Source organism: Enhydra lutris, unplaced genomic scaffold (genome assembly GCF_002288905.1).
Source record: "Enhydra lutris kenyoni isolate GAN:26980312 unplaced genomic scaffold, ASM228890v2 scaffoldscaffold35, whole genome shotgun sequence".
In the NCBI taxonomy this organism is placed as follows: Eukaryota; Metazoa; Chordata; class Mammalia; order Carnivora; family Mustelidae; genus Enhydra; species Enhydra lutris.
In genome coordinates, this window is record NW_019154119.1 from 3760017 (window position 1) to 3775309 (window position 15293).

Consider the following 15293-nt stretch of genomic DNA (forward strand, 5'->3'; position numbering starts at 1 on the left):
ATCAAACCAGTCGGACCCAGGGTGCTTTGCGCCGCCACCGTACAAAAACATGGCTGCCCTCAGGGCCCCTCCCTCATCCCGGCATGCACCGGGGAGTAGGGCCGGCCTTTCGGTGGGCCAGGAAGATGGCGTCCTCTGGCCCAGAGCCGCAGATCCTAGTGCAATACTTGGTGTTACGAAAGGATCTATCGCAGGCCCCATTCTCCTGGCCGGCGGGCGCACTGGTAGCGCAGGCCTGTCACGCAGCCACCGCGGCCTTGCACATTCACCGCGACCACCCCCACACGGCCGCATACCTCCAAGACCTGGGGCGCATGCGCAAGGTGGTCCTCGAGGTGAGGCATCCGGCGGAGGGGGAGGGGTATCGAGGCCTTCGAGACCGGAAGTGGGTGTGGTCTTGAGGCTGAGGCTTAACTTCGTAGAGTGGGTACGGCGATAGTTGGGAGGGGTCGTTTACGTCTAAGTTTTGGAAATGGTTCGGGGGTTTCCGCTGTTTCCCCGTCGTCTTCCCTTGGCTGGACCGGGTCTGTGTGAAGAGTGGACTTCGGGCCACTTATCAATGCTTTCCGCACCCCTCCGCCCTCATCCACGTATCTCTTAGGAGGTGCCAGTGAGGGTGGAGGCCTGTGGAACCCGGCCCTGCCCTTCTACCTGTGCACTGGGCCGGCCTTTTAATGCAACTCCCGAAGGTACTGTCACGCTCCCTCCCGGAAAAACCGATTCGGAAGGGACAAGGACACGGAATTCCTATTGCAAGTGAAGTGAATCTGAAGCATTACCGGGATATGACGCCTAATTATTTGAAAGTAAATGTGTACTTAATGTAAGTTGAACTTAGCATCATAAATACCAGACACAGGGCACCTGGGTGGCTCAGTGGGTTAAAGCCTCTGCCTTCCACTCAGGTCATGATCTAAGGGTCCTGGGATCGAGCCCCGCATCGGGTTCTCAGCTCAGCGGGGAGCCTGCTTCCCCCTCCCCCCCCCCCCGCCCGCCCTCCCCACCTGCCTCTCTGCGTACCTGTGATCTGTCAAATAAATAAATAAAATCTTTAAAATACATACATACATACCCGACACCACCGATGAAGACAGAGGTAAGGTTCTTTTGGCAGATAGCCAAACAGATCTTACCCTCACCTTTTCCCTTTGTCAGTTCTGCTGCTGCTGGAATTGTATCACGGGAAGATAATCAGATGCGCCGAGGCGCACTGTATACTACAAGAATATAAATAGCAGCACTTTATAATAGTAAAAAATGTGGAAATTACCAAATTTCCAACACTAGTGATTGGTTCATTTTATGCCCATAGAATGTGCTATAATAAAGCTAGCGTATCGTGGTTTTGGAGCATATTTAGTTGGCATGGAAGAGTGTTCATTATGTGATGCTAACTGAACTGTATTCTATACAAAATTATCCAGATTTTGGAAAGAAAAACTAAGGAAGTACATCCAAATACTAAGCTAGTGGTAGGATTTTGGTTTGTTTCTAATGCTTTATTCTTTTTAGTTTTCTATGTGAAGCACATATTTTACTTTACATTATAAAATTTATTTTAAACAAACTAGAACCCTGGGGTGCAGTAATACTTTATGGCTAGCTGGCACAAACCGATTTATCTGTCAAGAGAAAAGAGAAACTTCTGTTGGGTAGTAAAATATTAGGCAGTAATTTCTATGGGGAAATGTCTTGAGAATCCAAGTAGACAGAAATGAAACAGATTTTTTTTTTTAAAGATTTTATTTATTTATTTGACAGAGAGATAGATCACAAGTAGGCAGAGAGGCAGTCAGAGAGAGAGGAGGAAGCAGGCTCCCCGCTGAGCAGAGAGCCCGATGCGGGCCTCGATTCCAGGACTCTGGGACCATGACCTGAGCCGAAGGCAGAGGCTTTAACCCACTGAGCCACCCAGGCGCCCGAAACAGATTTTTTTTAAAGATTTTATTCATTTATTTGTCAGAGAGAGAGCACAAGCAGGGGGAGCAGCAGGAAGAGATAGAAGCAGGCTCCTCGCTGAGCAGGGAGCCTGATGCGGGATTCAATCCGAGGACCTGGGATCATCACCTGAGCCAAATGCAGACGTTTAACTGAGCCACCCTGGTGTCCCAGCAGATAGCTTTTTGTTCGTTTCTTTGTTTTAAAATTTTATTTATTTACTTGAGAGAGAGAGAGGGCATGAGAGGGGAGAGGTCAGAGGGAGAAGCAGACCCCTGCTGAGCAGGGAGCCTGATGCCGGACTTGATCCTGGTACTCCAGGATCATGACCTGAGCTAAAAGCAGTTGCTTAACCAACTGAGCTACCCAGGCACCCTAGCAGATAGCTTTTTATTTAGACTCTCTTTGTAGGAAGGGGCTCAAGAAATTATCTGGTTCAGACAACCCCCTCTCCCTCACATTCAGGCAGATAATATATTTATTTACCCCATTTCTCAGATGAGAGATCTGAAGCCCACAGAGATTAGGTGACCTCCCCTAAGTCTGAAAGACGTCTGATTATTCCTAACTAATAGCCATACCCAAGAAAGGGACCAAGGAATCACCCCTGAGTAAATTAAGGTGCTGCTGCAGCCGTAAAGACCAATAAAATATAAGACCATGCCAAGGCTAATTCCATTTATTGGGTGCCTGCTATGTGCCAGGCACTAGTCTGAGCCTAATTTCTTTGAGTCATCACTATTGCTAGGAAGCATTATCATCCCTGTTTTAGGAAGGAGAAAGAAAGTCCCTGCTAAGTCATGTAACTCATCAAAGATCACACAATCACTGGGGTGCTTGGGTAGCTCGGCTGGTTAAGGGTCTGACTGTTGATATCAGCTCAGGTCTTGATCTTGGGATTGTGACTTTGGCCGAATTGGGCTCCATACTGGGTGTGGAGCCTACTTAAAATACACACATGTACAAAACACAATCAGTATGGGGCAGAGCAAGAGTTTGGACTTACTCTCACTGTCCTATGCTGCCGTCTGGTGCTGAAGGAGGGAGGGGAAGTCCATGAGTTCTTCAGCGTGGCTGTGCCCAGAGGACTCTAGGTAAAGAGTGACAGTCTCAATTTCCTCTACTTTGATAACACATATCTCTAGTTACCTTACTGGCTTCTGCCTTCCTAGGCAAAAAAAGAAAAAAAAAAGAATAGTATCTTATTCTAAATAACACACTAATTATCATTGTTTTCTGAGAGCTAGCTCTAATACTTCCTGCTAATGGGAGCCAGCACAGTGATAAAGATGATGAGAAACAATGGGAGAGGATGTGAGAGATTTGCCTGCTGAGCCAACCAGCGGGCATCTATCCCAGCAGAAGGAAAGCCCTTCAGGTTTGGTCAGGTAGGAAAGGAGGGGAGGACGGAGATGGAGGTGATGTGTGTTAGAACTCCTTTCCTACAACTCTTAAAGTCAAAGCTGGCTGAAGGATTAGGGATAGCTGGATGGGCACCAGCCATAAGAGAAATAGAGCATAATTACAGTCAATGCATACAGCATCTCAGGAGGGAAGAGAAAAATCTTTTCCATTTTAGAAACAGATTACACCTCTCCCTCTCCGACCCCCCAGACCACTTATCTAAGGTCCTTCAGAGAGTGAACAGCAAATGGGGCAGTGAAGCTCTTGCTTCTGGAGACTCGCTCTCCAGCTCCTTCGTTGAGAAAAGCTGTTCCTCCACTTTGAGTTAGGAGGAACCTACCCCCTGAGCCCCTGCACTTTTTTTTCATTGCCTCCCAACACTTCCTCAACGGGCCATTCAGTCTGTGTTCTGTGCTCTGCTCCTGGTAGGCTGCCGATGAGAGCGCCCTGAAGGAGCTGGCTGAGACCCTACAACAGAAGAACGTTGACCACATGCTGTGGCTAGAGCAGCCGGAGAATATCGCCACTTGCATTGCGCTCCGTCCCTACCCCAAGGAAGAAGTGAACCAGTATTTGAAGAAGTACCGATTGTTCAAATGACTAAGATTAGCAGTTGCCTTGATGTATTTGAGCATCAGCCAGATCCAGAAACTTCATGCCATCCATCCCTAAGCATCATGTACTCCTCTCAAAGGCAACTCACTCTTCCTTTAAGTTACGAATGTTTCTTGAGGGTCAAACCCATGTTCATATTAAAGTTGTCATTAAGAAGTACTTCCTCTTATTCTTAATTATTAATTAGTTCCGATGGGCAAAGTAGGTGAGCTGCAATACTGTCTATGCAGCATTGCTCAAATGGAAGATATGGTTAGACTCCTGTCCGGGGGTCAAGGAAACGAACACCCGTCCTTCCAGTCATCCAGTCACCCAAGTTTAAAACTTTGCTTTTGAATTCTTTAATTTCTTGTTCACATCCAGATATCATATTCATTGAATCTTGGACACTATCAACTTTAAAATACACCATTATTTTACATGTTGTTAGGAAAGAAGAGATGCTGCCAGTTAAGACATGCGATTAACCATAAAATGTATTTTAGTTTCAAAGATGTTAAACTGTACATATGCACACACACAAACACACAAATACATATTTGATGAAATTTGTCAAGTACCATATCATAGTTCTTGGTGCTACCACCCTGCGTTAGGCTCTCATTTTGTTCATCTGAGTGTCCCACTGGTCTGCTCACGTCTCATATATCCTGGCTACAATCCAGCAGGCTTTCTGCCGCAAGGTTTATTTAAGATCACTGAGCACCCGGTTCAGTAGAGACTCCTACCTCGCTGTAGAATAAAGTAGGGACTCTTCAGCTTAGCCTTCAGACCCTCCACATGTGCATTCCTACCCAGCATTTTAAGCTTGTCTTCTACACTTTCCTTACCCAAACTTGATGCTTCAACAAAGGCACTCCAGTTGCTGCCTGCCAGTCTCCGGCCTGGGAGTCAAGCATTGGTATTCTTGCCTCCCTGTTCTCACCTCTGGACTTGAAACGAATTCTGGCTTAAGTTCGATCACCTTCACAAAGTCTTAGCCAGCCCAAAATGACAGGTCCCTTCTCTGAACATCTAGAACAGTCTACAGTGTTTTACACAGAAAGATTTGGAAACATCTACAGAAGACTGCTTGGACCTCTGTGAAGCAAAGGTTTTAAAGGGTAATTTGCTCAACAAATACTTGTTGCAAGTCTATGGTGGGTGGCAGGTTGTATTAGGAGCTGAGAATATAAGGGTGGACAGAACAATTTTTGCCTTCAGATAGCTGAGAATCTAATGAGAAGACAGATATGTAGATAATTCATACAGAAAGAACTATGCAAGGAAACATGGGTATACTTGCCCCTCCTGTCTAGATACCAAAACAAATAAGATACTAGATACAAAGATTTTCTGTTATAAGAGGTGGTCATTTGAAACTAGGAGAGTGGATTGGAGAATTGGTAGAGTGCTGAGGGCAGAACCAAGTCCAGGAAACCACGTCAATAGAGTTTCAATCAAATGAATCGTGGAATTTCAGTATCTAAGTACTAGAAACAGGTAGCGTTTGGGAACATAATGGTGAACTTGTTGGAAGCAGTTGAAGGAGGCCGTGAGGGTGGGAATCCAACTGTCGTCTATTGAGACCAGAATGGGAGAGGAGGTAAGAAGTAGGGACTATTCTTTTAAGAAGTTCAGATGGGAAGAGGTAATGATCGAATGGGGGCCAGAAAGGTGAATTCTGGGTCCCACAGGGGGAATTTTCTTAGATGTCTGAGCAAGTTTATGGATGAGGAGAGGGAGGCTAGGGAGAAGAGAGATCGACGTTACTAAAAGGAATAACTGATAAAGGAAGTCCAGAAAAAGGGGGAAGATGTGGGGTCAAGGACATAAGGAAGGACTGGCCTTGATCAGAGAGAGAAAACTTAGGATACTGGAGGAAAGAAGTGGGGAAATACATACATATACACGAGTTTATAAACCAGGGAAGGGAAAAAGTTGAAGTTGACCATCCTTGTTGACTTCATTTTCTTCTCTGAAGCGGGAGGTATATACAGCCTTTCATAACACTGAACAGACTTACTAAGCACTGTATTATATGGCACAGCATGGTGGTTAAGGCTTCATACTCTGGTGTCATATGGCCTGAGTCCAAATCCTGGCTCTCATTCATTCAAGCTGTGTGAATTCAGAAAAGTCAGTCATCTTCCCTGAGCCCTAGTTCCTTCATCTGTACAATAGGAATTTATGGGAGTGCTATGTGGATTAAGTGTGTTAGTACATACAGGTCCCTTTAGAACAGTGCCTGGGCACTTGTTGCTAGAACCTAAGCATACAGGAAGGACTGAGACAGAGAGCAAGACTCTGGCACTAAGTACAGTGTATCTGACCTTGCATATCAAGTTTACAAAAAAAAAAAAAAAAAAAAAAGTGATGTATTCTCCAAAAAAGCAAAGATTGTACTGGAGGCCCCAGGATAGGTGATATATCCTTGAAAAGAATATCCTATGCTTTGGTAAGTTTCTTATATGTGAAAAATGTTTTGTAATTAACAAAAGACTTTGCTAAGTGCAAATCAATCCTGGCAGTTACGTGCAATGCAGGCCACCTTGTCTCAAGTTTGCAGATACAAAAAGGCTTTGACTTGCCTGCGGTCAAAGTCAATGGCAGACCTGGAACTGAAAACCAGGTCTTTTGTCAGTCTGGTTTTTCTCGTAACCTCCCCTAGTTGGCTACTAATTTGGGTTTCAGCCACCTCGCTACTAGAAAGGGGTTTGAAAAGGGGTCATGAGTAGTTCAAGTGCTGGGAAGCTGTATCTTCCATTTTAAATTGGTTAATTGACATTCCGGATTATAAATCAGCCTCCTGTGACTGTGAGTTGTGTGACTCAATACCCTAGAGTCCAATTATCACTGGATGAGCTGACAAAATTGAGTTTCTGAGCTGGTAGCACTGAGAACCTGTGCCTCAGCCATGGCTTCTCGTGGGGCTGGCAGGATGCAGAGGGCTCCCCTGGAGGGGTATTTAAAATCACATTTTATTGCCATTTAATCAGCATACATCTTCCCCCATGGATTCTGAGATGCCATCCTAGGAGTGTGCCCCGCTTCCTGGTTGAGAATCTTGGCAATAGCGAACCACAGTCCCTGGCGGGAAGGTATTAGTGTGGAGACATGGCTGAGAACCACAGCCCTCAGCAGTTTTAGCTGTTGTCTGATGTTAAGCTTAACACAACAACCCCAATTTCTCCTCTACTTTAAGATCCAGGTTTGGTAGGTCTTGAATGCTGGCCTAGGTCTGGCTTTTAGCTGTGGGGGTTTTGCAAGGGCCGAATAGGTAGCACCCAAGTTCTGAACATAGATTCTTGATAAAAATGATTAAAAAATGGATGGAGAAACAAAATATCACTTCTATTATCAATGGGTGAGAAGATACAGCTTTATCTGATAGCCTAAATGGGCTTGATAATTTCCTGTCCTAAGAAAAGCGAGCAGACAGAGCAGGTTTCACTGAAGTTGCAGAGTACGAAGAGAACAAATCCCCCACATTCAGTCTATTAAACTGAGAGATTAGTTCCACCCAATTGAGAAACATGGACCAAAGGCAATCATCCAGCAAGTGGGTTATTCATTCAACCCACATGAGGAAGAGTAAGGGGTAAAGGAACCAGGAGCTCTATGTTCCTTAACTCACTCAATAAAGGCGTAAGTGGACATAAGGATTCCGCCTCCTCCCCAGCGTTAGATGTAAGGAACTCCAGAGAAGTGCCAATGATCCAAGAGGAAGACTGATCTGACAACAGGTACAGGATGTATTTGCTATGAGTGGGGAGAAACTTTGGGGCATCAGTAAGGAGACTCCTGGAAATATCAAGGCATGACTGTGATGACGTGGCTGCAAAATGAAAATTGAACTATAAGAAACAGGATCTTACTTCCTTATGGTACAAATGACAAACGTCAGGCAGGTGACCACCTCAGAAGACCTGATTCAGGCTGAACTTTGCTACCTAATTGCTACGTAATTTTGCCTCACCTGTGAATAATTCCTGACAAGAATTATTTAAACAATCAACTCAAATTTAAGGATCTATTTAAAAAATACCTTTAAGCATATGCTATAGAACTATCATCGCATAGACAATTTTGTCTCTTTCAATGCAATCATGATGCTTACTTTTTTGTCTCATCTTATTGCGTTATGGAGACGTCTAACTGATCCTCCCACGGGTGAGGACCTGTAGCCCAGGAATGGCAGTGTGAACTCCTATCCTTGACTTGCTGTTGAACGTAATGGGAATTTTTTAAACCTTCGCTATTTGGTAATTATTTGTTGAGAGTCTCAGCAAATACTTTATATCAGATCAAGGAAGATTCCCCCCTGCCACAGGCCTGCTAATTTTAAAAAAAGTCATTTATGGGATTTTTTTTTTTTAAAGAGCAAGTACATTTTCTGCATCTGCTGAAATAATCATGTAGTTTTTCTCTATTGTTACTGTGCGAAATTGCATTGTAAGACTTCAGATACTGAACCATCTTGTTCCTGTATAAACCCTACTTCAGAATGATTATGTAATGTGAGAGAAGTAGCCTAGTTAAGAGACCTGGGTTCCAGGGTGCCTGGGTCAGTCAATTAAGCGTCTCAGTCAATTAAGCGTCTGCCTTTGGCTCAGGTCATGATCCCAAGTTCCTGGGATCAAGCCCCGTGTTGGGTTCCCCACTTAGTGGGGAGTCTGCTTCCCTCTCTACCCCTCTCCCTCCGTCCCTCCCCTGCTTGTGTGTACTTGTGTGTGCCTGTGCACGCTCTTAAATAAATAAATAAATAAAATCTTTAGGAAAAAAGAGAGAGCGAGAGCTGGGTTCCATTCATCTTTTAGCCTCCTGGTTTTAATATAAGCCAACAACTTCCAAATTTTTGTCTGCAGCTCCAACTACCCTCTAAATTTTAAACCCATCTATATCCAACAGCTGATTTGATATCTCTGCCTCCAGTATGTCTAACAGGAATATCAAACTGATCATGACAGAAAACTGATTAAACCTACTTCTTTTCCCCATCTCTGCTAATGAAAGTCCCATCCTTCCAGTTTGGCTCAGGCCAAAAACCCTGGAGTTTCTTTTGATTCTTCTCTCACACTCCACATCTAATAATGTCTGCAAATGTTGTTGTTCCTACTTTCAAAATACATCTGGAATCTGACCACCTCCCCCGATTTCCACTGCTATGATCCTGGTCCAAGTCATCATCTCTTGCCTGGACTATTGCAATAGCCTCCTACAGGTCTACTTGTTTCTGCAGTTGCTTTCTTTACAACTATTCTCAACACAAAATCCCAAGCGAGTCTTTAAAAACGCAAGTAAGATCACATCACTCCTCTGCTTAAGATGCTCCAATGGCTCCCCATGTCAGAACAACAGCCAAAGTTCTTGCATTGGTCTACAAGACCCTTCACCATACTGGCCCTCGTTACCTGTTTGACTTCATCTTCTGCTATTCTCATTCATTCTGCTCTAGCCTGAAGACTTCACACCTCTCTTAGAAAGCTTTTTCTCCCGATTCCCATGGCTCAGTCTCTCACCTTCTTAGGTCCACTCAAATGTTACCTTCTCTGAAGACCTGTTCTGTCCTTCCCATTTTAAATGGTCACCACTCTCTTTCAGAAACACTCTCTGCTCTTCCTTCCCTACTTAATTTTTTTCACAGCACTTAGCACCTGACACACCCCATATTTTGCTCATTTGTCAACCAACCTTTATTAGAATGCAAGCTCCGTGAGAACAGGGATTTTTATCTTCCTCATTGATGTAGCCCCATTGCCTGGAATAGTAATTGACAAATAGTCAATGGTAGGCAAGAAATTAATATCTATTGACTGAAAATATATATTACGACTTCTTTAAAATATTCATTCTTTGGCTAAAATTGACAAGTCAGGGAATGACAGAGGCTGGCGAGGATGCAGAGAAAGGGGAACCCTCCTACACTGTTAGTGGGAATGCAAGCTGGTGCAGCCACTCTGGAAAACAGCATGGAGTTTCCTCAAAAAGTTGAAAATAGAGCTACCCTATGACCCAGCAATCGCACTACTGGGTATTTACCCTAAAGATACAAATGTAGTGATCCGAAGGGGCACGTGCACCCAAATGTTTATAGCAGCAATGTCCACAATAGCCAAACTATGGAAAGAACCTAGATGTCTATCAACAGATGAATGGATAAAGATGTGGTATATATATATACAATGGAATACTATGCAGCCATCAGAAGAAATGAAATCTTGCCATTTGTGACGACGTGGATGGAACTAGAGGGTATTATGCTGAGTGAAATAAGTCAATCAGAGAAAGACAATTATCATGATTTCCCTGATATGAAGAATTTGAGAGGCAACGTGGGGGCTTTGGAGGGTAGGAAAGGAATAAATGAAACAAGATGGGATCGGGAGGGAGACAAGCCATAAAAGACTCTTAATCTCACAGAACAAACTGAGGGTTGCTGGGGAGGGGGTAGGGAGAGGGTGGTGGGGTTATGGACATTGGGGAAGGTATGTGCTATGGTGAGTGCTGGGAAGTGTGTAAACCTGGCGATTCACAGACCTGTACCCCTGGGGCTAACAATACATTATTATGTTAATTAAAAACCTAAAAAATCTTAAAAAAAATATTCGTTCTTTAAAGTAGTTATCATGCAATGCTTTAAAAAACAAACTCTTAAGTCTGAAGGTTCCCAGAGCTAACCACAGCTTCATTTTGAACTGGAAATTGATAGAGTAACTGAAGTCATCTCTTTATTTGGGGTTATAAAAATCACATATCAAAGACCGATTTTAAAACCTGGAACTGGTTCATTACACCATGTTTTCTACTTTAATATGCATTTGAAAATGTCCTTAATAAAAGGCTTTGAAAAAGCTTTCAAGAGAAGGTAGGATGAAATTTTAAAGCCTAAGCTTAGATGTTCATGAGTCTTTAAATAAAGTATGTTCTATGGTAGATCCTTTTTCCCAGCTGGTTTTGGTTGAACTTTAAAAGTCTAGCTTACTAGATAATTCTCATTTAAAATGCAATTGCTAACATCAGCACATTAAGTGGAAAGCTAATTTTAAAAATTAATGACTATTTTGTAGAAGTTTGCAAGTTAAAAAAGAATTCAGCCTAGGGGCGCCTGGGTGGCTCAGTGGGTTAAGTCGCTGCCTTCGGCTCAGGTCATGATCTCAGGGTCCTGGGATCGAGTCCCGCATTGGGCTCTTTGCTCAGTAGGGAGCCTGCTTCCCTCTCTCCCTCTCCGCCTGCCTCTTTGTCTACTTGTGATCTCTCTCTGTCAAATAAATAAAGTCTTTTAAAAAAAAAGAAAAAAAAAAGAATTCAGCCTAAAATTTAGTACAGGCAGGTGTATAATAAATTACTTTAGATTTGAAAACAAAGCAGAACTGAGCAGGACTGACTCTTCGGGTATGAGGAAAGGAATTCCAGGTAAGACATTTGTTCTGTTAAAGAAAGGTCTTCCTGTTCATCAACCCGTTCCATCTGTCTGCTTTTCAAATTGATGAAGTCACTCGCCTTCCAGAGGCACCAGTTTTAAAGGCCAGTCGAAAAGCTATTTCACGAAGAGCCTTCTTACTCGTATTTGATTTTACCATGAATCACTTCTCAGAGTGATTCTTCTATTGTAAGTGAGATAGTAGGGCATTCTACAAACAGATAGTTCCTGATTTATTATGGTTGGATTAACGACAGTTGGACTTAAAAATCTTCAACTTTATAATGCTGCAAAAGCAATATGCACTCAGTAGAAACTGCACTTTGAATTTTGAATTGGTTATTTTCCCAGGCTCGTGATAGGAAAGTACAACACTCTCTCGTGACGCTGGACAGCAACGTACAGCTGTCAGCCATGCGATCAGGAGGATGGACAGTCAGCACACTGACTACCCTTCTGTACCCGTACAACCATTCTGTTTTCCACTTTCAGTAGTCAATAAATTACATGAGATACTTGACATTTTATTATAAAATAGGCTTTGCGCTAGATGATTGTGCCCAGCTGTAGGCTAATGTAAGTGTTCTGAGCACACCTGAGGTAGGCTAGGGTAAGCTCAGATTTTTAACAGATTATCTGTATTAAATGCATTTTTCAGTAATGTTACTTTCAGCTTATGACAGATTTATTGGGACATAACCCTATCATAAGTCAAGGAAGATCTGTACTCATTTGGGGAGAGAAAACTGGAAGGGATTGTCTCCCCTGATCTGCCTTTTCTATTTTTTTCAGTTAAGACTGTAGTCAACCAATCAGCTGATTTTCAGTGAGGAATTAATTTCTGAGAAAAGTAAAGGGTTTAACAGAAGCATGTATCATCTATAAATACAAAGCTTGAGAGCATGATAAAAGTATTACTTTTGAGTAACTTACATGTACATTAACTTTATAAAAACCATAGAGGTGGAAGTATTAAAGGTAACTACTAATGTTCTTCAAATTCCCCAAATATGTGGGGCTCACATTTCATGAAAAAAAGGGAATAATCATCAGGGTAGAATTGGGACCTCATCTTGAACTCTTGGACACTTTGCAACTTTTCCTTAGCTCAACAATCTGGACTCTAGGACGACAACTCAGGGCCTTCTCTGTCCATCAGCTCCTTTCCCTGATTTAAAATATTGCTTCTGAATCTATTTCTTCAGTTAGCTGTTTAGAGGTTACTATGAGGAAGGCTCGGATGTGGGAGGTGGAGGGGAAAGAAAAGCGAACATCTTCTTTGAAAAGCTTACAATTTAAAAATAAAAATAAAAATCTTAGAATTTGGTGGAGAGAAACCGATTTACATATAACCAACTGCTAATGCAAACCCAAACACTGCAGAAAGACAGTAGAGAAGAGGGGGTTAATTTAAACGTGTGGACCAGTGAGGGCGTCTTAGAAAGGATCCAAATTGAAGATTTGAAGGGACAAGGAGGGAGGAGAAAGAAGGAGCAATAAAGGCTGAAGAAAAGGGATGAATATGGTAATGTGAGAACAAATGTCTTCAATTCAAAGATAAAGATCAGTGTGACATAGAGCATAATGAAACTTAAAAAGGCAGGTTGATTTCAAATCAACTATAGGCAGGAAAGAGTCATTAAGACTTTGAAGGTTGTGTTCAGAAAGACTTCTCTGATAGACTGTGCGAGAGTTGAAGGTAAAAGGCGTGGAGGTGGTTACTGTAATCATCCAAAGAAAGGTAATTAAGTCATGAATTCAGTCTGTGATTAAGGGGGCTAGAAAGGAGAAGATAGCTGTATGACACTGCAAAGGCAACTGTTAGCAATTTGGTGAGATGAGTGGGAGAAAGTTGTTGAAAATGACCACTCACAGGATGGTGATGCAATGATAAGGGACACAAGAATGTGTTTGTGGGGAAGTGATTTGGTGTGCGATTGAGTTTTGAGGTGCTGGGCTGGGGTGGTGGGATCTGTGCACGTGGTAATGTTCGCCAGCTGGAAATTCAGGCCTGGATCTTGAGGGCGATGGTGGCTGGATTTAAGATGCGCTATCGGTGTAAGTGGTGCTGAGATCAAAGAAAAAGACGAAGTTGCTCCGGAAGAGCACAGGGTTGAGAACCATCACCCTCACACAAATTTAAAATGTGAAAAAAAAAAAAAATCAGTACTTTAACAAACTCAAAATTAGTGCCGTTTTATTTTCAAAATGGAAACCCTTACAGGCTTCTAAGAACAACTGTTAACGCATCAGGATTCCCACTTTTTAGGTGTCACTCTCTAGGTTCTGTCGTCTCTAACAGTTGCATTGTGCAGTGGGAAGAATGGCAGGTCTCATCACAAAACCCAAGGGTTGACTCTTGTGTCCAGAACTTCCCAGCCACCTGACCATAAATCTGAGCTTCAGATTTTAATTGCTTCTTAGGATTTTGAAGATCAAGACATATGGTATGTGAAAGTGCTGTACAAACTAAGAAGTAATTGGCACAAGAGTGTCAGTCTAGAACATTGCCCGGCAGAATAGAAATGAGATGTATTTCTTAATGGATGCAGAATCTCATTAGGAAGGAATCAGCTTTAGGCAACTATCTCTATAATTCCCACACTGCCTATCATGGTTGTCTGTACGGCAACAGGTCTGGTCATCAGAAGTGGAATATATAGGGCCACCTGGGTGGCTCAGTGGGTTAAAGCCTCTGCCTTCAGCTCAGGTCGTGATCCCAGGGTCCTGGGATCGAGCCCCGTATCGGGCTCTCTGCTTGGCAGGGAGCCTGCTTCCTCCTCTCTCTCTGCCTGCCTCTCTGCCTACTTGTGATTTCTCTCCATCAAATAAATACATAAAATCTTTAAAAAAAAAAAAAAAGAAGTGGAATATATAAACCTTGGTGTCAGGTTTTGTTTTATTCTGCACCTTAGGACCTGTGGGCATTGGAGTGGGAAGAAAACCTGAAGGAATAGAAATGATTCCTTTACGGCGTGCCTGCCTGGCTCAGTAGATAGAGCATGTGGCTCTTGATCTTGGGGTCATGAGTTCAAGCCCCATGCTGGGTATAGAGATTACTTAAAAAAAAAATTTTAAAAAGCTAACTCACTTTACACACACACACACACACACAAGGAGGAAGAAAAACTATTCCTGTAAACATTTTTGTTCTTTTCTCAAGCCAGTGTCTCGGGTTTGCTACAGATACCTGTGGACATTGGTTGGTTCTGCCGGTTGCATGAACGACCAAAGTTCTGAGACAAACACAAATGATTAGACCAGAGCCAAATTCCAGCAGAGGAAAAAGATTCTTTGTTTGCAGAAGGGTCCAGAGCCAGAGCCTCCATGAGCTGATCCAAGAAACCAAATTTTCTAGGAGGAATTGTAGGGCTCTGCCACCCAAAAGTGGTCCTTGGTCACTCATTTATACCTGCTGCATAAGGAGCCCACATTTTCCAAAATTCTTTCAAGCTAAAGGAGTGACGCTGCAGTTTCACAGAACCCCTTCCTCAGTTCCTGTTCAGATTATGCCTCTAATGCCTCTCCCCAGACCACGGGGGGACATCTTCCCGATCAGATGCCGAAGCTCAGCCCCAGTTAGGCCTCTGAAGGGCAGGCTCAGACGGCCTCTGGAGAAGGGCCAGTTCCTCTCTTCTCAGCCCTTCGGCTCCCACCTCACCCCACCCCAGTTTTCAAGGCCTGTTTTTAAAAGTTATTTCAGAGGCGCCTGGGTGGCTCAGTCCGTTAAGCGTCTGCCTTTGGCTAAGGTCATGATCTTGGGGTCCTGGGATTGAGCCCCGCATCCAGCTTCCTGCTCAGCCTGCTCCTGTCTCTACCTCTGCTCCTCTCCCTTGCTTGTTCTTTCTCAAATAAAAAAAGAAAATCTTAAAAAAAAAAAAAAAAGGTATTTCAGAGAAGAAAGCCTTGCTTAAGGCCACACAGTGAGATTACC

General features: G+C 43.3%; 1 protein-coding gene across 1 annotated transcript; it reads left to right on the forward strand.

Annotated features, from left to right (window-relative positions):
* Positions 1-5: 5 nt before the first annotated feature.
* On the forward strand, positions 6-4116 carry LOC111154046 (peptidyl-tRNA hydrolase domain containing 1). Its single transcript, XM_022513401.1, has 2 exons — positions 6-335; positions 3772-4116. The coding sequence occupies exons 1-2, from the start codon at positions 84-86 to the stop codon at positions 3940-3942; spliced, it is 423 nt and encodes a 140-aa protein (XP_022369109.1). The 5' UTR covers positions 6-83; the 3' UTR covers positions 3943-4116.
* The last annotated feature ends 11177 nt before the right edge of the window (positions 4117-15293 follow it).